The sequence below is a fragment of the Hyperolius riggenbachi genome, chromosome 1 (genome assembly GCF_040937935.1).
Source record: "Hyperolius riggenbachi isolate aHypRig1 chromosome 1, aHypRig1.pri, whole genome shotgun sequence".
Lineage (NCBI taxonomy): Eukaryota > Metazoa > Chordata > Amphibia > Anura > Hyperoliidae > Hyperolius > Hyperolius riggenbachi.
The window spans coordinates 648381268-648406471 of NC_090646.1; the positions used below are offsets into that span (position 1 = coordinate 648381268).

The following is a 25204-nucleotide window of genomic DNA, read 5'->3' on the forward strand; positions in this document are numbered from 1 at the left end:
CATGCCACGCCGCATTGAAGCAGTCATTTCTGCAAAAGGATTCCCGACCAAGTATTGAGTGCATAACTGAATATAATTATTTGAAGGTTGACTTTTTTTGTTTTAAAAACACTTTTCTTTTATTGGTCGGATGAAATATGCTAATTTTTTGAGATAGGAAATTTGGGTTTTCATGAGCTGTATGCCAAAATCATCAATATTAAAACAATAAAAGGCTTGAACTACTTCAGTTGTGTGTATTTGAATATAAAATATATGAAAGTCTAATGTTTATCAGTACATTACAGAAAATAATGAACTTTATCACAATATGCTAATTTTTTGAGAAGATCCTGTATATATATGAGTCAAGGGGTACTTTAGATGATGTTATTCACAATAGGGAGTACTCTGCAAATACCATCTATTATAAAGGCGTACCTGGTACTATTGAGAAACACTGCTATAAAGATACACAAGGATAGCATCATAAGACATTAGACTATGATTATAGTAGGGGTTAGATTGTGAGCTCCTCTGAGGACAGTCGGTGACATGACTATGAACTCTGTAAAGTTCTGCAGAAGATGTCAGTGCTATATAAATAAATATTAATAATATGGTAGGACATTAGACTATGACTATGGCAGGAATTAGATTGTGAGTTCCTCTGAGGACAGTCAGTGACATGACCATGTACTCTGTAAGGTGCTGCAGAAGATGTCAGCACTATATAAATACATACTAATAACAATAATATGGTAGGACATTACACTATGACTATGGTAGATTGTGAGCTCCTCTGAGGACAGTCAGTGACATGACTATGTACTCTGTACTGTTTCTTTTTGGTTGTTTTCAATTTGGTTTTGTTTTGAACTACTTGTAACAGTTTATACACTACTGTAACATTTAATAACAAAAATATGTAATAAAAACCAGTATTGTATATTTTGTACAAAAAAACAACTTTGTTTGTATCTCTGAAATGTTGTAACTCGAGTCGTTTGTAAGTAAGGGACTATCTGTACAGCCCAGAGTACTCCTTTAAGTGTAGGTGGCAGGCAGCAGAAGGCAGGCATGGGTTAAGCAGAAGGTGACACTGGCGAGAATTCTCGCCGCGGTGTTTAGCAGGGGTTTGGCGGCGGTCTGTGAATATTGTCTCGGGTGTGGCTATTAGGCAGGTTTACAATCTCACTCTTGGCCCGGATTCTCCGCGCTGAATGAAGACACGAGGGCTGGTCTGCCTACCTTCTGATGCGGCTGCTGCTGCTGATGGGTGGGGGCGGCTATGCTCTCAGGCTGTTTTAGTAGCTGGTGTGACAAGATTGCGAGCCAAATCCTCAGGCTCGTCTGCAGATCGCTCTCTCTCGCCCCACGGGACTGGGTGTCTGATCTGCTCCCTGCGCCGGATGACACCGCTGACACTGCGAAGAGCTCAGCTAACGCACGCCTGCTCTCTTCCGCTCAGCATGGGGAGAAGAACGCCGTCACTGTGCAGACACTGAGGTACTGGCTGTGCGTCCTTATCTGGGGCCGGCTGCAAGGAGAAACTTAAAGTGAGAGGAATATGGAATCTGCTTGTACTTTGTGCTGGCACTGCTAGGATCCTGAGGTTCAACTCTTGGCCAGGACACTATCTGTATGGAGTTTGTATGCTGTGCCTGTGTTTCTGTTCCCCTAGACACTTCGGTTTCCTCCCACATCCCAAAAACATACTGGTAGGTTAACTGGCTTTTCCTCTGGAATATGTCAGGGATATTTAATTGTGATCTCCTCTGCGGACAGTCAGTGACATGACTGTGTACTCTGTAAAGTGCTGCAGAAGATGTCAGTGCTATATATATATACATAATAATAATATGGTAGAACATTAGACTATCACTGTGGTAGGATTAGATTGTGAGCTCCTGTAAGGACAGTCACCGACAAGACTATGTACTCTGTAAAGTGCTGCAGAAGATGCCAGGGCTATATACATACATAATAATAATAATAATATGGCAGGACATTAGATTATGACTATGGTAGGATTAGATTGTGAGCTCCTCTGAGGACAGTCAGTGACATGACTATGTACTCTGTAATGTGCTGCAGAAGATGTCAGTGCTATATAAATACATAATAATAATATGGTAGGACAGACTAGGACTATGGTAGGATTAGATTGTGAGCTCCTCTGAGGACAGTCAGTGACATGACTATGTGATCTGTAAAGTGCTGCAGAAGATGTCAGTGCTATATAAATACATCATAATAATATGGTAGGACAGACTAGGACTATGGTAGGATTAGATTGTGAGCTCCTCTGAGGACAGTCAGTGACATGACTATGTACTCTGTAATGTGCTGCAGAAGATGTCAGAGCTATATAAATACATAATAATTGTATGGTAGGACATTAGACTATGACTATGGTAGGATTAGATTGTGAGCTCCTCTTAAGACAGTCAGTGACATGACTATGTACTCTGTAATGTGCTGCAGGAGATGTCAGTGCTATATAAATACATAATAATAATATGGTAGGACATTACATTATGACTATGGTAGGATTAGATTGTGAGCTCCTCTGAGGACAGTCAGTGACATGACTATGTACTCTGTAAAGTGTTGCAGGAGATGTCAGTGCTATATAAATACATAATATTAATAATATGGCAGGACATTAGATTATGACCATGGTAGGATTAGATTGTGAGCTCCTCTGAGGACAGTCAATGACATGACTATGTACTCCGTATAGTGCTGCAAAAAATGTCAGTGCTATATAAATACATAATAATAATACATTAGACTGACTATAGTAGAATTAGATTGTGAGCTCCTTTGAGGACAGTAAGTGACAGAACTATGTACTCTGTAAAGTGCTGCAGGAGATGCCAGTGCTTTTTAAACACATAATAATATTAATAATAATTAATGTGACAACATTTGCATTTTGAAGTAAGAGATTGTGGAATATTTCTACTGTTAGCTCCTATGAGGACAGTTAGAAACATGACTATGGAGTCTGTAAAGTGCTGCAGAAGATGTCAGTGCTATATAAATACATAATAATAATATAGTAGAACATTAGAGTATGACTGTGGTAGGATTAGATTGTAAGCTCCTCTGAGGGCAGTCAGTGACATGACTAAGTACTCTGTAAAGTGCTGCAGGAGATGCCAGTGCAATATAAATACATAATAATAATATGGCAGGACATTAGACTATGACTATGGTAGGATTAGATTCTAAGCTCCTCTGAGGATAGTCAGTGACATGACTATGTACTCTGTAAAGTGCTCCAAAAAGATGGCAATGCTATATAAATGCATAATAATAATAATAATCCTACCTAATAATGCACAAGTGTCCCTGCGTCCCATGTCCGTGTGTCAGTGCTTTTGTGCTACTGCGCATGTCCTGCACTGACAGCCATTGGGACAGGACACAGGACGGGCCAGGGGACGGGCATGTGTGTGCACGTGCAGTGGGCGTGTGCAGGTGCGACGGGCGGGTGCGCGCGCAGCTATGACAGACCTAGAGCCCGTTTTTAAACGGACTTAGGTCACTAGTGATAATAATAAAATGTGACATTATTTGCATCTTGAAGTACGGGATTGTGGAATATTTCTGCATAGTTGATTCCTGCTGCCCCTGGTCTCTTTCTTTATGAATAAAATGACCTTGCTGGTGATGTCAGAGCTTTGTATAGAACAGGGATAATTCACAGCAATGTTTAGTTTCTTGTGCTTTGTGTTAGCAGAAGGAGTTAAAGGGAACCTCAAGTAAGAAGAATATGGAGGGCACTGTCTTCATTCCCTTATAAACAATGCAAGTTGCCCGGCTGTCATGCTGAGAGTTTGGCTTTCATTGGGTTTAAGTTACACACCTGCAACAAGCATGCAGCCAGTGGAGTCCCACCAGAGTCTCAGCATCTGATCTGCAGCTCATTCAGGGCTTTATATATTAGAGGTGAAGCATCAGCCTAGAAGTCAGGCAACTGGCATTGTCTATAAGGTAATGATGATGGAAGCCTCCATATTCCCATCACTTCAGGTTCCCTTCAAGTATCGGAGACAATCAGCTTTAGCCACTGGATTAGCTCTTCCCAACAGCACAGCAGGTGGGCCGAGGACATGACTGGCCTATGTGTATTCAGTATGCTGCTTTATTTGAAAACTTTTTTTCTGAAGGTAATTGTGATTTTACACTTTCTTAAAGGGAGTCTGAAGTGAGAGGGATATGGAGGCTGACATATTTATTTCCTTATATGGAGGCTGACATATTTAAAGAGACCCAGAGACGAAGATGATACTAAATTTACATATACCTGGGGCTTCCTCCAGCCCCATCAGCCTGGATCGCTCCCACGCTGCCGTCCTCCGCTGCCTCTGCCCGCCGGTACCGGGTCTCGTAATTTCGGCCAGTCAACGCAAGCGCAGTGCACTCCCTCCTTACTGCGCAGGCGCATGTGTACAAAGCCGGAGGGAGTCCCTGCGCATGCATACAACTGCGTGGTGCGCCGCGGACCACGTGGCCATGATTGGCAGCGGTGCTTCACGCAGGCGCAGTAAGGACAACCTCGAGGTCGGCCTCTGCACCGTGCGGGGACCTCGGGCCGGTGGCGGAGAGCAGAGTCATCAGCGTGGGACAGTCGGCTGCGAGGGGCTGGAGAAAGCCCCAGGTCAGTAAAGCTGATTTTGTTTAATTTGGCTGATGATTCCTTTAAGTTTTCTCCCAGGAGATCATTTTTCATCTTTTGTTTAAAATAACACTCTGCAATTGAAAAGTACCAAAAAGTAGTCTGTTTGCTGATGGCTTAAAGGGCATTTTACTGATAAGATGAAAAAATATCACCCAAGAGAAAACTTAGGAGGGAAAGTGAATTGAATCAGGCCCTATATGTCCAAATCCAGAGGTCTGAAATTAAATCATTTATCCACGTTTCACCGTGTTTAACACAGGACTCAACTTACAAGCAAATTCAACTCACAATCTCCCCAAAGTAACCTGTTTGGAAGCAGGGCCGGAGCTACCATAGGAAAAAATAGACAATTGCCCCAGGGCCCCAGAGCCTGTAGGGGCCCCCAAGGTGTCCCTCCCCCATCTTTGCTGTTGCTCCCCAGGGACTCTGCATAGTCTGTTAAGTTGGGAGGTGATGGGGGGGGGGGGGGTGTCAGCAGCCAGCTCAGAGGCCCAGGAGGGAAATGTGGCTGCAACAAAGGGCCTCTAATGACCCTTTTTGGTTTGGGGTGTCTGTTGGGGGGCCCCCAGGCTAATTTTGCCCTAGGGCCCAATTGTTACTTGAACCAGCCCTGTTTGGAAGTAGAGGACTGTCTGTGATCAGCTTAGTATTGTTTTCTGGATTCTCATTAACCACTTGAGGACTGTAGACTTACACCCCCCTAGTGACCAGGCTATTTTTTACAATTTAGGCCACTGCAGCTTTATAGCCTTGCTGCAGGGCCGTACAACTCAGCACACAAGTGATACCTGACCCCTTTTTTTTCTGCCCACCAACAGAGCTTTCTGTTGGTGGGCTCTGATCGCTGCTGGGGTGTTTATTTATTTTTAATTTTTTTAAAATAAATGTGTATCGCTGTAGTGCCTCCCAGGGGGACAGCCGTGTCACACGGCTGTCCCCAGTACAGCGCTGCCTTAGATCGCAGCGCTGTACATTGTAAATAGATGGCGGTTTCGCCATCCAACAGTCTCCTAGCTGCGATCGCCGACGGACGTAAAGCAATTAAAGCTACATTCACAGACTGGGAGAAAATGTCACCTGAAACGATCATTTGTGATGGTATTAGGTGATAGCCCCACCCCCACCACCAACCAGAGCAGCCCATTCAGATTTGTGGAGGGGATGCAAAACATTAAGAGCGATTCTGTTGCAGCTCACAGCAGAGAATACAACAGTAGAAGGCCAAATATTATCCAGGGATGGTGCTGCCATAGGGTCAAACTGGGCAATCGCCAAGGGCCCCAAGTGCCTTAGGGGCCCCACGTGTCAGAGACTGTACAGGTCACAAGTTTACTGTCAGTATGTTATAGGAATGTACAGGGTACCATGATCATTTTTGCTCTGGACCCCATTTTACCTAAAACCGTCCCAGCCCACATTCAACTCTTGACAAATCTATCACAAGTAATTATTTTTGGCCAGTAGAAATCTAGCCTGTGTGTAGCTCTGCACAGGCTTTTGAAGTATCATTGTGCTGTAGCTGATGTGTTTGAACTCTGATGGCTGGAGTGATGCACAGTTGGGTGCGATTACCTCACACGGGACAAAGCATTAGATTGTGTCTCTGGTTCCTCCAGGACAACATTCACAGATAGCGTTCAGCCAAGGGGGGAAACTGTCCCAGCATAAGAGCACAAAACATCAAATGAAAACTACTCACAAAGTTGGTTTTAATACTGTCCTGGCTTGGAATATTAGCTTGGCTTCTTATCTTAGATACTGGATTGGGCAGGTCCTCTTCTGTGTCATAGTTTGGACTTGTTATGTATGAAGATCTGTCATTTGCATCCCCTATTGTGTTGTGTAATGTGTGAGAGTTTAAAGTGTACCGGTGTAATGTCTGATTGCGCTGCCCGGAAGCTCCCTTCCACACTGAGTAGCACGCATGCTCAGTGTGAAGTGAATTATGCTGCTGTTGGTAAAATAATAAATATCTCCGCTTCCACACATCCTACACTCCCCAAATTTTCAGGGTAGGGAGAGGATCCCCCGAACTACTTCTATACTAAATCGCAGCCCCCGAGCCCCACTGGTTAAGGAGATAGATTAGAGAAACCTATCTCAGGAACCAGTGGGCTGCAATTTGGCATAGAGGTAGTTTGGGGGATCCCCTCCCTACCCTGAAAATTTGGGGAGTGTAGGATGTGAAGAAGCAGAGATATTTAGTATTTTACCATCAGCAGCATAATTAAATAGGAACTGTGGCCACAAAGTATCCTACTGCGCATGCGGGGGAAGCGCAAATCCAAAGGCAGCGTAATCAGACACAACACCGGAACTCAAGACAGAAGGAAAACATAACAGAAATATACCCTGTATGTATTTAAAGAGTTTAGTCAGTGTAATTCCCCCTCATTTGTGTCTAATCACTAGTTGTAATTTGATCTCCCCCGTGAGTCACATGACTGCCTATGGCAGATAAGCCCATTTGAAAGTACAGGCTGTAAACAATATGTCTGCTTCCATGAATCAGGAAGTAGAAACTGTGCAGATTTATTTTAGGATTTGTATCAGCTGTAACAAGGAAATGCTTTTTGTTTAAAGGTTATTATGCTGTTGTGTATCTTTTAGCACAGAGTGGAGTTCTGAGTTCAGATCTGCTTTAAAGTGATCACAAGATGAGAGTAATATGGAAGCTGCCATATTTATTACATTTTAAACACCAGTTGCCAATGCCTGGCAGCCCTGCTTGTCTATTTGGCTGCAGTAGTGTCAGAATAACTCCAGAAACAAGCATGCAGCTAATCTAGTCAGTTGTGACAATACTGCCACAAACGCCTGATCTGCATATGCTTGTTCAGGGTCTATGGCTGAGTAAAAAGGGGTAAAGAGGCGCCCAAGGTGAATAAAATACATTAAAAGCAACTAAAATATAAATAAATGAGGTGGCTTACCTCAATGATGACACGCCCATATGGGAATGGATATTAGTAAAAAAAAAAAAAGCTCAGCCAACGCGTTTCGTGAGAACTCACCCACTTCCTCAGGCCAAATAAAGTGCCACTAAATGCCGGTGGCCGGATTCAAGGCGCCTCTATTCTCTAGAGGTGCCTTGAATCCGGCTACTGGCATTTAGTGGCACTTTATTTGGGCTGAGGAAGTGGGCGAGTTCCCACGAAACGCGTTGTTGGCTGAGCTTTTTTTTTTTTTTTTTTTTTTTTACTAAATATCCATTCCTATATGGGTGTGTCATCATTAAAGTGAACCTCCGGACTAAAAATCTACTCAGCAGAACTGAAAAGGCTTGGTGTTTCTTTAACAGTTTCACAGCATCAGAACTTTGTTTTTCTTACCAAAGCATCATTTTTAGCTGCATTTTTAGCTAAGCTCCACTCATCAAAGAAAAAAAGCCCGGGCTTTTTTTCCCTGATGCTGTGCAGAGCATGATGGGATTTCCTATGTTGTTATCCATGTTGCCTAGCAACTGGGAGAGGTGCTCAGGACACGGGACAGTTGGAACTGTGTCTCATGCTCCCGGTCACCTCCTTTCAACCAAAAAGATGGCGGCCCCAATGAAATCAAACATTTGCCAGTTCTTTTAAAACAGGGTGGGTAAGAGATTATATTACCTATCTATTTTAATTAACATAACTAATGTAATTTAATGACAGTATTTTTGTTTAGGCTGGAGTTCCTCTTTAAGGTAAGCCACCTCATTTATTTATATTTTAGTTGCTTTTAATGTATTTTATTCACCTTGGGCGCCTCTTTACCCCTTTTTACTGTGTCTCACCCCATCCGTGGGGTGCTCCTACACCTGACCGCTGGTGGTCTCTGGCACTACCTAGTTTGCCAGTGTGTAAGAGTTTTTTTAAGAGAGCAACCTTCGCCAGGTCTCTTGGTACCACGAGTGGAGTCGGGTTTTTGCATCTCCACCTGCCTGCAGTGGTCGGTTGCCCTTCTGCAACCCGCCTTTGTGAGCATTATTTCAACACCATTTAATGTATTCATCAATCTCTGTGACGTACTGCACCATCTAGGCTCCCGTTGTCTCTGTGTTTCTTTCCATAGGGTGCATATACTCACCCTCAACCGTCTTCTATGGCTGAGAACCTCCAGTGTAATTTGAAGTACAAATCAGTGCAATTAATCTTCCTCAAATAGTACCCTAATAGGTGGGGTGAATGAACAGCGATCTAAATTACGGTTTGCTGGAAAATGACTACGATTGGTAAACCCCACCCCCTGACGCAAACCCGAAACCTCTTCATGGAAGTCCGGAGGTCTGTGGCCACCCCCACTGTATTGTCACAACTCACCCCCAGCTCAGCAGCTGCTTGTCAGACTGTGGTTGCCAAGCTGGGGGTGGACCACAGCAACACAGTGGGTGTGGTCACAGAGCTTTGGACTTCTCGGCAGTGATGTAGGAATCACCATAGCAACCACAGCAACTGCTATGGGACCAACAGCCAAAGGGGAGGGGGCAAGTGGTTTTAGCTGACAATAAGGGGATAAGCTGCAGACCTATACTGTGGGGATATCTATACGGGGTGGCTAAGCTGGCTACCCTTTACTGGGGGCCTCTCTGGCTACCCATACTGGGGTTACCTCTGTTATCCTATACTCTGGCTGCCAAATATTGAGGGAAATCTATAGCTACCTATACTGGGCAAAAAAGTACCTTATGTTTTTGAGTAGGGGTACCCTAATTAAAATTTGCTATGGGACCCCATGATTTCTCGCTACATCCCTGCTTCTCGGTGGTGTTTTGGTAAAACCTGACTTGAAGGGTGTGGCGGCTTACCAATTATGGTCATAGAATTTCATCTACTTGTAGGACTACAGGGGGCTGGAAGTGGCTCCAGGTAAGTTAAACTGAATGTCTTTAGGTCATATCAGATCTCTTGTAGGCCTTGCACACACGCCAATATAGACTCGGCCAAGTGGCCAATGACGACTGTCTTTGTCAAGTATCTAACTTATGCACAGCGTACCCCGATCTGTGTCGGCGGTCAATCCGACTGTCGTCTCAACTAGTCTGAGAGCATTCTTCTCCCCGCTAACCCCAACCGCTCTGTGACGCTCCTCATGTGCTTCTCCATTACCCCCCCCCCAACAAACACGCACACACATTGCAATGCTGTCGGTACAATTTGCCCGCTGGAATCTATTGAAAATCAATGTGCTGTTTCTGAAAGGAGTCAATCACAATCCGATCAGATTCTGGTTACAGCTTCAAGTGGCGTAGCTTCGGAGCCCTGGGTCCCAGTGCAAGTTTTGCATTGGGCCCCCCTCAAGCACTCTATACATAACAATTGATATACTGTATAGCAAAGGTGCCCACACTTTTTTGGCTTGTGAGTTACTTTGAAAAATTAGCAAGTCAAAATGATCTACCTGTGTACAATTTTAGGAGCACACTTGTATATACAGAATGGAAAATGTAGTGGGGTCGGGATCTACCATGAAGTCCTTCGCGATCTACCGGTAGATTGCGAGCTAACTAATGGGCATCCCTGCTGTATAGCATCAAACCTACCAAGGACAGCTGCAGTGTCATAGCAGTGTAAGCAGGGGAGGAAACAGCTGCAGTGTCAAAGAGGTGTAAGCAGGGGAGGAGAAACTGCAGTGTCAGAGAGGTGTAAGCAGGGGAGGGGACAGCTGCAGTGTCAGAGAGGTGTAAGCAGAGGAGGAGAAACTGCAGTGTCAGAGAGGTGTAAGCAGGGGAGGAGAAACTGCAGTGTCAGAGAGGTGTAAGCAGGGGAGGGGACAGCTTCAGTGTCCGGTGTTAGCAGAGGAGGGGACAGCTGCAGTGTCAGAGAGGTGTAAGCAGGGGAGGGGGCATCTGCAGTGTCAGAGGGGTGTAAGCAGAGGAGGGGACAGCTGCAGTGTCAGAGAGGCAGGGCCGGCCCGCCCATGAGGCGGGGTGAGGCAGGTTCCTCAGGCGGCATGAAGTGGAGGGGCAGCACCAGGCATTAAGAGGAAGTGCCTGCGCCTGGTTCTTGCCGCCCTCTGGAGAGACTGGACTGGTCACTGGAGTGTCACTGTGCTACCTACCGACTACCGCCGCCGCTCGCCTGGCCGCCTCAAGTGCTGCAGTGAAGTCTGAGTCCCTGCCTGGCAGTGGCAGCACGCAGCACACCGAATCGGTGAGTGACCCTGGCCTGGCTGCCTGTGTGCACAGTGACGCGGCGCCAGCCCTGCCACTTGCGTGACGTGCCGCCCACGCCCACCCACCATGCCGGACTTCCGAGTCCGAGGCAAGCTCTGCCGCCTACTAGGCCTCTGTGAGGCTGTCCTGGCTGCACCACTGCGCTGCCTCCGCTCCGCCTGCAGAATCCGGGACGGAAGTAACTGGAGGAGTCACGCTGCCTCCGCCCGCTGCCTCCGCCCTGCCGCCCGTGCCCGTGACAATGATGAGCCCGCCGTTGCCCCCCGGCCTTGCCCGCCCAGCGAGAGATGGAGGAGCAAGCTGGCTGCCCTCTGCCCGCCGGCGCAAGATGGATGCTGGCTCGTGCCCGACGCCTGGCCTGCCCTCCGCCATCGTTGTCGCCGGACCCCACCATCCCCGGTGAGTCACTTTGCTGCGGCTGCCCCAGGCTCTGGCTGCTCTTCACGGTGGGGTCGGATTCCTTTTTTGTATTTAATGTTATGTAATGTAGTCAGACTTACTGGTGGAGGAGGTGGTATATTTATTTGGAATGGGTGGGGAGGAGGGTAAGGGTGCCTGTGGGTGGGGAGAAGGGTGAGGATGGCCGTGGGTGGGGAGGAGGGTGATGGTGCCCGTGGGTGGGGAGGAGGGTGATGGTGCCCGTGGGTGGTGAGGAGGATGAGGGTGCCCGTGGGTGGTGAGGAGGATGAGGGTGCCCGTGGGTGGTGAGGAGGATGAGGATGGCCAAGGGTGGTGAGGAGGATGAGGGTGCCCGTGGCTGGGGAGGAGGATGAGGATGGCCGTGGCTGGGGAGGCGGATGAGGATGGCCGTGGCTGGGGAGGAGGATGAGGGTGCCCGTGGCTGGGGAGGAGGATGAGGGTGCCCGTGGCTGGGGAGGAGGGTAAGGGTGCCCGTGGGTGGGGAGGAGGGTGAGGATGAATGACCGTCTTTAATTCTTTAATTTTGCTTTAAGGAGGGGGGGGGCAGGGGGGGGTGCCTGGGGCCCAGGGGGGGGGGGTGCCTTCACGATCTTTGCCTCAGGCAGCAGAAAGTCCAGGACCGGCCCTGCAGAGAGGTGTAAGCAGAGGAGGGGACAGCTGCAGTGTCAGAGAGGTGTAAGCAGAGGAGGGGAAAGCTGCAGTGTCAGAGGGGTATAAGCAGAGGAGGGGACAGCTGCAGTGTCAGAGAGGTGTAAGCAGGGGAGGGGACAGCTGCAGTGTCAGAGAGGTGTAAGAAGGGGAGGAGAACAGTCTATTAGTGGTTACAACCAATCAAAGCACATACAGAGGTGATCTTCACTAGCCTAGCACCATTAAAGAGCTAATACTGTGGTTGTGGTAGGGCCCCTAGTGAGCCCCCCTGGTCCAGGTGCGGTCGTTGCCTCTGCATCCCCTATTGCTACGCCAATGACTAGGTCAGTTACTGGGGATATTGGGAAATAAATATGGCAGCCTTAATATCCCTCTCACTTCAGTTGTCTTTTAAATAGTAAGAAAAAATTACAAACACCACAAGTTTGGGTGGTGACAACATAATAATCTGGCAGATCATGGCTCTACACAAACTGTCCTAAATACTTTGGGTTTAGATCAATAAATCACAGTTTTGCATACCTTATTGCACATGTCTTACCTTGGTTTTTAGCTGCAGAGTCTGATGGTTCTGGCAGAGTTTCTTGATTTCTCCAGGCATGTAGGAAGAGTTGCAATGTTTTCTGCTTTGTGCAGCCAACTATCCATGGAGAAAGGCGGGGCTTACTTGGCAGTACATACTTTAGAGAGCACACTGAATAAGCACTGTCTGATGGATGGGAAAAAAACAAACTGTGATTTGAGTTTCCAAGCAGGTTTGCTAATATAAATGGAAAAAAATAATAATATTTAATAACATCATATTAAAAAATGAAATGTGTAGCACTCACATGTGTCATAGCAATTATTTTAATAAAGGTGAAATTTCATATTAAAGAGAGAGTAATAACATTAGACAGACTGTGGGGGTCTCCTGTGACTCAGACCATCTCAGAATGGGGTTTCAGCACCTGCAGGGCCGGTTTTGTAGTTTATACCGCCCAAGGCCACTATCACCAGCTGCCCCATGACCAACAGCAAACCCCCTACTACATACACACACTTTTATTGGTCCCAGTAATCAACATATTTAAATAAGTTTATTAACTATGCCGTTTTACTGACCGATCAACCTTTTGATTGATTGATTGATTGGACAGTGTTGATGGTGCCAATCGACTACAAACCATCAATTTGTCAATCCTTTTATGTAGGTAGAAAAAAACAAAGTCTTGTAAAAGTAATACCTTTTAATGGCTAACTGATAAAGTTAAAAAATGCAAGCTTTCTGGGATCTAGTCCCCATCTTCAGGCATATTTATACTACTATCAATCCTTTTAAAAATCTGTTATGTGGATCGATTCCATCTGAAATGATCAGAATGGTTATAATTTTTCTTCCATTTATGGGCCAAATGGATGCTTTCCGATCATTTCCTTCCAATGACAATTCATCAGGCCTCACAACAGCCTATAGGCACAGATGTCCTGGCACCCTAGACTCCGCCCTCCATGAACCTACAAACCCCTTCCGATCTGCACCGCAAGTGTGCTGGCTGTCCCAGCTGTCACTTCTCCCTTACCTGTCATAGGTAGTTACAGGTGCCCCTTAGTATTAGGTAGCCAGAAGTACCCTCAGTATTATGTAGCTATAGGTGCCCCTGACTGAAGAGTGATTTCATCAGTGGAATGCTGAGTGCTGGGTGTATATCCTCTCATTTACACTCGAATTAGGACTCTCGATAGAGAAGGATGGAGAGAGGCACTCCAGGAGGGGAGTGAGCCGAGTTTCCACCATCAGGCGCCTGTAGGCACATGCCTACAGTGCCTTATGGTAAATCCAGGCCCTGCAATTTATGGATAGGAAGGTTGACCGTTCGGTAAAATTGCATCATTAATGGGCACCTTAAAGAGACTCTGTAACAAAATTTTGAGCCTTATTTTTTCTATCCTATAAGTTCCTATACCTGTTCTAATGTGCTCTGGATTACTGCAGCCTTTTCTAGTTGCACTGTCTCTGTAATAAATCTTATCTTCTTTACTCTGTCGGCTCTGTCGGGCTCAGGCTGTAATGTGTGGAATGTGCAGCACTGCTTGTGATAGGCAGAAGCTTTACACATCCTCTCCTAGCTCTCAGCCTATCACACTCTGGTTAGCAGCCATGTCTTTTGTTTGTAAACACTGCCTAAAACTGGCAATTACAAGCCAGGATTGCAGCAGGGAGTGGCAGTAACAGCACAGAGGGGCCCAGGAGAACATAATGAATAGAATGGTATGCTTTCATTGTAAGAATGTTAGAGTATAGATTCTCTTTAAGATCTTGGTGATGTCATTTTTAAATTACATAGCACACACATATGTGCATGCCTCCTTGTCTCTCTCCTGCCCCCTGCAGCTCCAATCTAAGTTTTTAATTTTTCTTCCGGGGGGTCACTCTCTCTGGGCCTGTGCCCTGGGGTTTCCCTGACTCCTTACCTATCACTGAGCCACATATATTGAACTCTCCCTTCTCCATATCTCTGTGTCTCCTGACAATTAAGTAGCAATGCAAGTCTATGGCGACAGAGCGCAATGTGGCGCAGCACACATGCGTAGACTGATGGGAATCCCAGTGACGTAATTCCTGTCCAGCAGGGAGTATGTCACTAAGCAGGGGGCGGGCCTATGCATATTACCTTGTCAGTACTGTAGTACTTCAAGTAGGCTTGCAAGCCCTGAAGCCATCTGGATCTGAGAAGCATTACAGTCCCAGTGGCAGAGGAACCTAGAGCAGCACAGCAGATCTGTATAATAGAGATGCAGTACTGTTCCTGTTGTTGTAGTTTGAGGACAGTCAGTGACATGACTATGTACTCTCTAAAGTGCAGGCCCGGTCCGCCCATGATGCCAAGTGAGGCAATTTCCTCAGGCGGCAGAAGTCTGGGGTCGGCACCAGGCAGAAACAGGAGGTGAAGAAAGTGCCTGACCAACCTATACTGGGGGCAACTGTACCTGGCTACCAATACTGGGGTCACTTATACCTGGCTACCTAACTCTACTGAGGGTGTTTTTGGGGGGCTAACCGCAGCTATAATGTGTAGTGCAAATTGTCCGGTGCTGTGCGATCATCCTCACAAGTTTGTCTCAGGCAGCAAAAAGTCTAGAAGCGGCCTTGGTAAAGTGCTGCAGAATTCAGAATCATATTTATTTGCCGAGTAAAATGGTTGTTGTACCAGGAATGGTTCGCGGTCACATGGCATTGGCAACAGAAGAAGCAAAGACTTTGGCAAAACAAGAAAACATAACAACAATAGGCAGTAGTGCATACAGACAAGCACATTTCAGCATGGGAGGAATACAGTACTGACAGGCAATGTTATACTTCAGAGATGTTTAGAGTGAGTTAAAGTGTGCTGCTCCCATGCGGTACGTGGGGGACCAAAACGGGTGCAGGGGGGTTGCTGTCCATGTGTACGTGTTGGGATGTCCATGGGGGGAATTGGCCTGGCGGGGGGGGGGGGGGGGATAGAGTTCAGCAGGAGGACACTTGCCTAGGTTGCCTTGCGGAACATCCTGCTCTGCAGTGTAGGTTCAGTTTTGGAAAAAGCCTATCAGCCTATAAGTAAGTTTTTGGAATGTTACATAAAACCGGTTGCCTGGAGAGATTCCACATAGATGCAGACTCCATGCAAATAGTGCCCTGACTGGGAATTGAACCTGGGACTCTAGTGCTGCAAAGGCACTTATAGTTACTTTGCAAGGTACAAAACTTCTCCTGACAATTTTATTTCTGCTGCAGGCAGCTCTCAGGACGTGCCATATCGCCCTGCAGAGGCAGCCTGATCCCGGCCATGCTGCAGACAGATCGCCCCGGCCAGGGGAGGGTTAATTGCTGCCCTCCTCCCGGTTCCTCCTGTCTCTGCCTGTCTCCTCCTCCCCCTCCCCTTGGCGCTGCTTGGCTTTTCATATCGCAGAGCTTGTTCTTGCCGTACCCTCCAGTCAAGGCACGGAGCCGCCAACAGAACGGCCCAAAAAGAATGATTAAAAGAGGCTTGTTTGGAGAATATTGATCTACAGCGTGCGCCGGAAACACGCGCTCCAATAATAAATCCCAATTACAGCTCCATCCGCGGTTTTTCTTTTTTAATGCAACACAAATCAAGAATAATTGGAAGCAAATTATGTTTCTTAGTTTGGGTTTATGATTCAAGCAGCCAGTGCCATGATCGTATTTCACTGTTTTCCATATTCATATTTTTAGTTTTATTCTGTATATACTATTTCATCCATGTGGAGTGAGTAAAACGCTGCGTCGCTCCCGCCGTCCGCGAGTTCCGTTCATTGCCGCCTAGCAGCCCTGCTGGTCTATTTGGCTGCAGTAGTGTCTGAATCACATACCACCTGATCTGCTGCATGCTTGTTCAGGGTCTATGGCTGAAAGTATGAGAGGCAGAGAATCAGCAGGACAGCCAGGCAACCGGTATTGCTTAACAGGAAATAAATATGGCAGCCTCCATATCCCTCGCTCTTCAGTTGTGCGTTAAAACGGAACTCCAGACACAGAACTGTTATTGTGGCTTTCAGGCGTGGGTGTATCACAGAGGATTGCTGCTGTTTTGCATTACTGAGTGCAGAGTGTAGTGCTGGAACCATTCGTCAGCCATATTCCTGCCAGCTGGAATAAAGTAGAAAACAGAAACGTCACGGGAATTGGACAGTGTATGGGAGAGCTCCCTCTGCTGGCCAAACAGGAGCTGTGCTGTGCCAAGACAACACTAGAATCACCTCCAGTACCATTCCTAGCCTTCCAGCCTGATGCTCTGGTATCTCAGTGCTGGATATCTGCCTGCCTGCAGGTGCTCCATTCAACTTAGAAATGGGCCAATGAAATCAACTTCCTGTCAGTTCTGATTGGCCAAATTCCAAGGTGCATACAATTTGCATGAAAACTAAAATGATTAGCTTGTCACAGTGACGTAGCTAAGGAGCTGTGGGCCCCGATGCAAGTTTTACATTGGGGCCCCCTCAAGCACTCTATACATAACAATTGATACGGCGCACCAAAACCTGCCAATGGCAACTACAGTGTCAGAGGTGCAAAAAGGGGATGGGAAGCAGCTTGTTAATGATTACCACTATTCAAAGTATCTATAGAAGTGATTATTACCAGCACAGGACCAATAGAGAGCTATTACTGCAGTTGAGTAGGAGCCCTACGGGGCCCTTCTTGCCCAAGGGCCCCAATGTGGTCGCTACCTCTGCAACCCCTATTGCTACGCCCCTGGCTTGTCATTGTCCATCCTTACTCCTAATAATTGTATGTCAAGGGGGACCTGAGATTGCGACCAGATTTGTTCCTTAAAAGGACGCCCGAGGTGAAAATAAACAAATGAAATAAACAATTGTAGCTATCCTCCTTCTCCTAAAAATGACTGATATTCCACTATTTGATTTTATATTTAAATCTACTTTTTAAGTTTTTACTGTTTTTGCTCAATGACACATTCATTGAAGTATGCCAGAGCTAAAATCAATGAACTATTGACCCTTTTTTTATCTCTTTCCTGCACTCAGAAGCCATTTTCTGCTAGGAAAGTGTTTTATAATTACAATTTATCAGTGAGGGTTATGCTATAGTCTGACCCAGTCCTGACTCAGGCAGGAACTGCCACTTACATACCTGATGATTAACTCTTTCAGTCAGAGAAAGAAAAATAGGAACACAGCCTAGTTATTTGTGTGCTAGGCACTGTACATACACATGTCTATCTCATCATGTCACCTCGGGTATCCTTTAAGGATGGCTGGGCTGGTAGTAATCCAGGATCAGCCACTCTTACATTTAACCCTTTAGCAGCCAATTTATTTAGAGACGTTAAAGTGCTCAAGGCCAATTTATTTTAACACTTTTTTAATTTCTTATTTGTTACATTTCCCCACTTCTAATTAGTACTGATGCAATCTGTATTTATGGCCACTTGTCACTAGAGGGCAGTGTGAGACATTTACAGAGGACTTGTTCTTTCAGTATCTATATTTTGTGCTAGTAGAGAGAGTTCAAAGCATTCCAAGAATTCAAGAATTTACAGCACAAGGAGTTCTGCTGACTGAGGTCAAAAGTGCTGCCGACTGAGGTCAAAAGCAGTGTTCTTATCTCAAAGCAGTGCACTTATATTATATCAAATGCCAACTACACCGTAGCCCTTGAGGGGGGCGGAGCTGCTGGCCAGAGGGAATCAGGAGAATGTCGTGGGCACAGGATGACTGTAGGGGGCTGCAAGAAGCCCCACGTAAATTCAACTGTTTTTTTTTTTTTATTTGTAGGCTTAAAGTGAATCTCCAGACTAAAAATCTACTCAGCAGAACTGAAAAGGCTTGGTGTTTCTTTAACAGTTTCACAGCATCAGAACTTTGTTTTTCTTACCAAAGCGTCATTTTTAGCTGCATTTTTAGCTAAGCTCCACCCATCAAATAAAACTGCCCGGGCTTTTTTTCCCTGATGCTGTGCAAAGCATGATGGGATTTCCTATGTTGTTATTCACGTTGCCTAGCAACTGCGAGGGGTGATCAGCACACAGGACAGTTGGAACTGTGTCTCATGCTCCCTGTCACCTCCTTTCAACCAAAACGATGTCTGCCCTCATGAAATTAAACATTTGCCTGTTCTTTTAAAACCGTGTGGGTAAGAGATTATATTACCTATCTATTTTAATTAACATAACTGATGTAACTTAATGACAGTATGTTTGTTTAGGCTGAAGTTCCTCTTTAAGATGCCCTTTAATCTAGGCCAGGGATTGATCGAGTGCGTTGTGTAGCCCAGGCTGCTGATAGATTCGCTATGTCCGATACGTAGGTTGCAGCGGCATTTAATCTGCGCGTCCCGACCGAGTCACTCTGTCCTCGTCTTCGTGAATCTCCCCCCTACGTGTTTCGTCTGCTAGAAGCGCCATGAGCGGCGCTGATTGGATAAAAAGCTTGGCGTTTTCTTGCCTTAGCGTGTCACGGCGGGATGACGGTCAGCTGAAGAGGGAGGGGTGAGATGAATCTATCTCTGGAGGCTGACACAGGCCAAGATTAAGAAAACAATTACTTTTTTTTTCTACCACTGTTATAGGATTCTAGAAGAGACGGAGATATTTTTTATTGCTGTATTGATCTACAATATATCAAGGTTAACCAGGAGAATGCCTCCGGGCCCAGAACCTTTGTCAATTAATGTTTTCTGTGCCTACTGAATAAACAGCATCCTGTCCCCTCTCTCAATTACGTATTGATCTGCAGATGTCTCTTTCCTATACGACCTGAAGATGGAATTGTCCACATCCCAGACAAAGTAAAGTTCATACACTGCCAAGACTCTGCTACCCTTAAAGTGAAACGCCATTTTCCTTCAGAAGCAGAGTAATCCCTTCTGTTCACATCAACGCTAGGGCCGGGCGCACTTTTTTTTATTATTTAATATTTGTATAGCACTGATACCTTCCACAGCGCTGTCTTGTCACATACTTGAGGTGACATGATGAGATAAACGTGTGTCTGTACAGTGCAAAATATATTAGTAACCAGGCTGTTTTACTTGTTTTATTTTGCTGCCTGAAAGAGTTCATTTTCAGGCATGCAAGTGACAGCTTCTTGTCGGAAATATAGTAAACCTCACTAATAAGCAAAATTACAGCCATAAATGTTTTCCTGGCGGAATTCAACTTCTGAGTGCAGGGAGAGATAGAAGGTCAATAGTTCATGTACTGTCACTCAGGAACACTTAATAGGCTGCCACTGAGCAGAGACTAGAAAATATTCAATCTACTTTGTAAATGTTTAAATATCAAATCTAAAAAAAAGTCATTTTTAGGAGAAGGAGGATAAATACAATTATTGGTTATTTATCTCATTGGATTATTTTCATCTGGGATTCACATTAACTGTCCCTCAGAGGGGCTCACAATCTAACCCTTACCCTACTGATAGGTCTATGTACTGTATGTATTATACATAGTCTAGGGCCTATTTTACGGGAAGACAATTAACTAATGGGTACTCTGGTTTTAAGAGGAAACCAGAGTACCCAGAGGAAACCCACACAGACATGAGGAGAACATTCAAACTCCATGCAGATAGTGCGCTAGCCAGGATTCAAACCTGGGACCCAGCACTGCAAGTCGAGAGTGCTAACCACTATGCCACCATGCTTCCCACTTCACCACTGTGCTGATTTTAGCATTACACTGACGATCTCTACTGAGCACCATGCAGATGCTGCATTCTCAGGACCTGCTGTTGTCTCCTCCAGCTGTGCCACTTCAGGTCACAGGACCAGACGTGTGAAATGGGAGCAGCAGAAGTGTCATTAGTTCTGGAGCAGATGACATGGGTGCTTTGCTTGCTGAGCTATCAGATGGTGTACTGAGATCTGTGCCTGGGGTTGGGTCTTAGTGCCTTTTTAATGAATATGTAACTGTGTTAAATCATTTTTTTTGTTTTTAATAATGTTTGCCTGTAGTTTAGCTGTGAGGGAGGAGCTGCCCAGCCACTGGCAGGATGCCCAGCCTGGTATCCCCACCAAGGAGAGGTCACAGTGTCTGTCATGCTGGCAGGAGGCCCAGACGTCGCCCTCAGCTGGAGGACAGAGGTGAAGACGAGCAGACACTGCTGTGCTGAGGACAGGGACAACACCCTGTGCTGGGACACAGCAATAGCAGCTCTTCACCCCAGAGATTGCTGCTGCAGCCTGTCACTGCTTCCTGCACACCTAAAGAAAACCTGTACCTAAAAAAAGTTCCCCTGGGGGGTACTCACGTTGGGAGGGGGAAGCCTCCGGATCCTATAGAGGCTTTCCCCGTCCTCCTCTGTCCCACGGTGGTCTCGCTGTGCCCCTCCGAATAGCGGGGATGTAAATATTTACCTTCCCGGCTCCAGCGCAGTATCGGCTCTCCGCTCGGAGATATGCGGAAATCGCTGTTGGGGCGGTCTACTGAGCAGGTGCAAGTCGCCTGCGTAGTAGTGCGGACCCGACAGAGATCGGCTATTTCCATGCTGAGAGCCACAACAGCGCCCCCGCTGGAGCCAGGAGAGGTAAATATATCAAGCCTTATCAGGCTTGTCGGGGGAGGATTGCGGGAAACTTCGGTGGAGCCAGCGCTGGACTGCCTGCAGCTACAGGGCAGGGGGAAGCCTCATTGGGACCCTAATGCTTCCCCCTCCCAAGGTGAGTACCCCCCCCCTCCCCCCGGGGACTTTTATTTTTATTACAGTCTCTTTACATACAATGCTTGGGGGCAGAGATGGATGAAGATGTAATGGCGCCCTAGGCACGGTAGTACATGTGTGGGCCCCCCCTTTTGGTAAGCTGAAAGGAAGAGAGGTCAAAGAAGGGAGCCAGATGTGTCTCTTTTTATGGCTACATTTGGCTCACAGTTAGGGGTTGATACACTAAGCTACACTGCTCAAGCAGCACAAATAACATTTTCATAGTAGGCACGCTACTGCTGTAGCATGCACTACTAACTTACTCATGCTCCCCCCAAAACAGCTGCTCCAATTGTCCCACCCTGGACCCTGTCAGGTCCAATGACTTTGTAGGACGAGATCCCCGCACGTTGATTGGCCCAATAGGCTGCCTGTCACTTGCCTATTGGGCCAAAGTGCGCAGATCTCGTCCTACAAAGTGAATCAACCCCCAAGTCAGCTAGCTAATTGTACAAGCTGTTAGTCAGTATTTCTCCTGTCTGGCTCTCAGGGAAAATGCTGATGTTGCTGAAACCCAAGAGAAGCTGAAGACGCGTCTGACACTTCCGCTGCCCGGAGGATCAACTGTATACACATCACCGTGGCAGAAGGGCAACATAGCCCTCTGCTGCGCATGTGCACTGGCCCAGTTTGAATCTTATTGTATGGCTCTCATGGAAATACATTTTAAAATATGTGGCGTTTATGGCTCTCTCAGCCAAAAAGGTTCCTGACCTCTGCACTAGGGCCCTAAGCACCTGCCTGTTAAGCCTGCTTGATGATCCTGCTCTGCTTGGGGGGCCCAGTGTGAGAATTGCACTGGGGCCTGTGGCTCCATAGTTATGGTACTGGGTGTGTGGCAGCCTGCAGAGAGAATTCTGTGACTTGAGCAGGCCAGAAGGGCGAGTGAGACCGCCAGCACCCTGCTTGGGTCACAGCTCTCATAGGTTCAGCAATCTTCCCCAGCCTTCACTAATCACATCACCGCTTCACTGGACTGACTCATTGCAGGCGGGGGGTGTGATTCCAAACAGCCCGTCTCTGACGCATCCACCCTCTGCACTGTGTGATAACACGCTATACAGACTCCACCCCTACAGACCACATGCATCATGGTGGCTGCTTACACTGCTGTGAGGTCTACTGGTCAGTGTACTTCTCTTCTAGAGGGCCAATCCCTAATTCTGGACCCAATCCCTTTGTTGTTCCTCTTTCAAGTCTTCTGTAATGATAGATGTAGATAGAAAAGCCAGCTGTACTTCTGTAAACTCTGTTCCTTTATTTAAACAGGAACTCCAGTGAAGATAATGTAATAAAAAAGTGCTTCATTTTTACAATAATTATGTATAAATGATTTAGTCAGTGTTTGCCCATTGTAAAAATGTTTAAATCCCTTATTTACATTGTGACATTTATCACATGGCGACATTTTGAATGCTGGCAGGTGATGTCAGTGGAAGGAGATGTTGCTTGCTTTTTTGGCAGTTGGAAACAGCTGTAAACAGCTATTTCCCACAATGCAACAAGGTTCACAGACAGGAAACTGCCAGGACTATCGTCTTGGCAGTTTCCTGTGGGAGGGGTTTCACCCAATCAGCTACTGATTGGGATGACGTGAGCAGTGAAATGTGAAAACAGTCTACTCGGATAGGATCCGGAGCCTTCTCTCTCCATAGGTAAGTATCTGTGCCCTCCCCCCCCCCCCATTTTTTTTAGCCTATTTTAACAGTGAGTGTGTGTATATATATATATATATATATATATATATATATATATATATATATATATATATATATATATATATATATATACACATACACAGTATATTCTGGCGTATAAGACTTTTTAACCCTTGAAAATCTTCTGAATAGTCAGGGGTCGTCTTATATGCCAGGTGTCATTGATGCCGGGTGATATTATTATTATTATTGATTTATAAAGCGCCAACATATTCCGTGGCGCTGTACAAAGTAAGAAACAAACATGGGGTACATAATAATACAGACAATGGTGTACACCAATATACAAGATACATAATTAGTGACAAAATATAAAGAATGATACAAAATAGAAATTATAGAATTGGTAATGACAGTGATAAAATTAACATGATGAATAAAATGTATAATGGTTACCAAGACACAAAAGGGGGAGAGAGCCCTGCCCTTGCGAGCTTACAATCTAAAGGGAATGGGGGGAAACAGGAGGAGGGGTAGTATGCAGCAAATATATAGAGGCTTTGTGTTTTAGGATACCTAGTAGGAGTGCAATTTGGTCTTAGGACAAAGGGAAGTGGCCTAAGGCAGAGCATATGCTTGTCGGAATATGCCCTATCCTGTTACCGCCTCTCAGATCTCGCTGCTGAGGACTGTAGTGAAGCGGCGCAGGGGCACGTGTGAGATCTGAGAGCCAGAAAAGGAGGTAAGTAGGATAAAAGGGCGGGCCAGAGGGGTGAAAGAGGCGTGTTCTATGGGCACACAGTGCAATCTATTCCTCCATACCGTTCTGATTAACAGGGAGAGCTGATCAATCCACTTAGGGAGAGGGAGAGATGACCAATCCAACCAGTCAATCACCTATATTCTGTTATATACTGGGTACCACATACAGGACAGCACCAGGATCTGTTCATACATAGCACCAATTTATGATTTTTTTATTTTTTTTTTAATTTGGTGTGCGTTGACAGAGGGGTAGTCTTATACGGCGAGTATATCACAAACTCTATAAACTGGAAAAGTTGGGGAGTCGTCTTATACGCCAAAATATACAGTATATATATTTTTTTAATGTATTTATTTAAGTGTTTATACAGAGCCGACATATTACGCAGTGCTGTACAGAGTATATATAGTCTTGTCACTAACTGTCCCTCAGAGGGGCTCACAATCTAATCCCTGCCATAGTCATATGTCAATGTGTGTATCATGTAGTGTATGTATTGTAGTCTAGGGCCAATTTAGGGGGAAGCCAATTAACTTATCTGTATGTTTTGGGAATGTGGGAGGAAACCTGGAGTGCCCGGAGGAAACTGTGACCTGGCTGTGATTCAAACTGTGGACCCAGCGCTGCATGGCGAGTGCGCTAACCACTACACCACCGTGCATTTATTTAATCTAATCAGTAGCTCCATGACAATTTTTTTCTCCATCTCTGCTTAGTTTGCACAGCTATGTTGCAGGAGATATTGCTATTGCGGTGACCTCCTTGTGGGACCTTGCATTTATCCACATTAAATTTCATCTGTCACTTACGGTAACTGGCCAAAGTGTCCATTCCTTGCAATCCTTCTATAGCATGATGACTCTGCAGAGTTTAATAAGAAATTTGGTGTTATCAGCAAAAATGGCATCGTCATTCAGTAAACTGTCCCCCGGGTTATTAATACATTGATCAGAATGGACTGGACCCATTACTGATCCTTGTGGCACAACACTGACAATTTTAGCCTGGTTTGAATATGATATTTTTACAGCTGGGTCACTGAAAAAGGTGTGTTGTAAAGGGCAGTAAAGCTGCACAGTGTTCAAACCAAACATTCAAAATTACCATTTTGAAATGTAGCGTTTTGAACATTATAAGGTTAGTGAGGGGGGTTTAGGGTTAGGCGGCAGGAAGGGGGGTTTTAGGGTTAGGCATCAGGGAGGTGGGGGTTAGGGGTAGGCGTCAGGAAAGGGGGTTTTAGGGTTAGGCATCAGAAAGGGGGGGTTTAGGGTTAGGCATCAGAAAGGGAGGGGTTTAGGGTTAGGCATCAGAAACAGGTTGGTTTAGGGTTAGGCATCAGGAAGGGGGGTTTAGGCTTAGGCGTCAGGAAGGGGAGTTTTAGGTTTAGGCGTCAGGAAGGGGGGGGGGGTTAGGGTTAGGCATCAGGAAGGGGGGTTTTAGGGTTAGGCATCAGGAAGGGGGGTTTTAGGGTTAGGCAACAAAAAAGGGGGTTTTAGGTTTAGGCGTCAGTAAGGGGGGTTTTAGGGTTAGGCATCAGAAAGGGAGGGGGTTTAAAGTTTGGCATCAGGAAGGGGGTTTAGGGTTAGGCATCAGAAAGGGGGGTTTTAGGGTTAGGCGTCAGGAAAGCAGGTTTTAGGGTTAGGCGTCAGAAAGGGGGGTTTTAGGGTTAGGCATCAGGA

At 46.0% G+C, this 25204-nt stretch overlaps 1 protein-coding gene across 5 annotated transcripts in view; it reads left to right on the forward strand.

The window, feature by feature from the left end:
- ZBTB7C (zinc finger and BTB domain containing 7C) overlaps nucleotides 1-25204 on the forward strand; it is a 187890-nt gene that overhangs the window by 137651 nt on the left and 25035 nt on the right. Inside the window, exon 1 of one of the 5 annotated variants that reach the window (XM_068251385.1) lies at nucleotides 1228-1488. The exons of 2 other annotated variants lie outside the window; for them this stretch is intronic. In XM_068251385.1, the coding sequence (XP_068107486.1) occupies nucleotides 1271-1488 (218 nt within the window). In that variant the 5' untranslated portion in view covers nucleotides 1228-1270. 2 more of the 5 variants (XM_068251386.1, XM_068251387.1) reach the window with 2 other exon arrangements.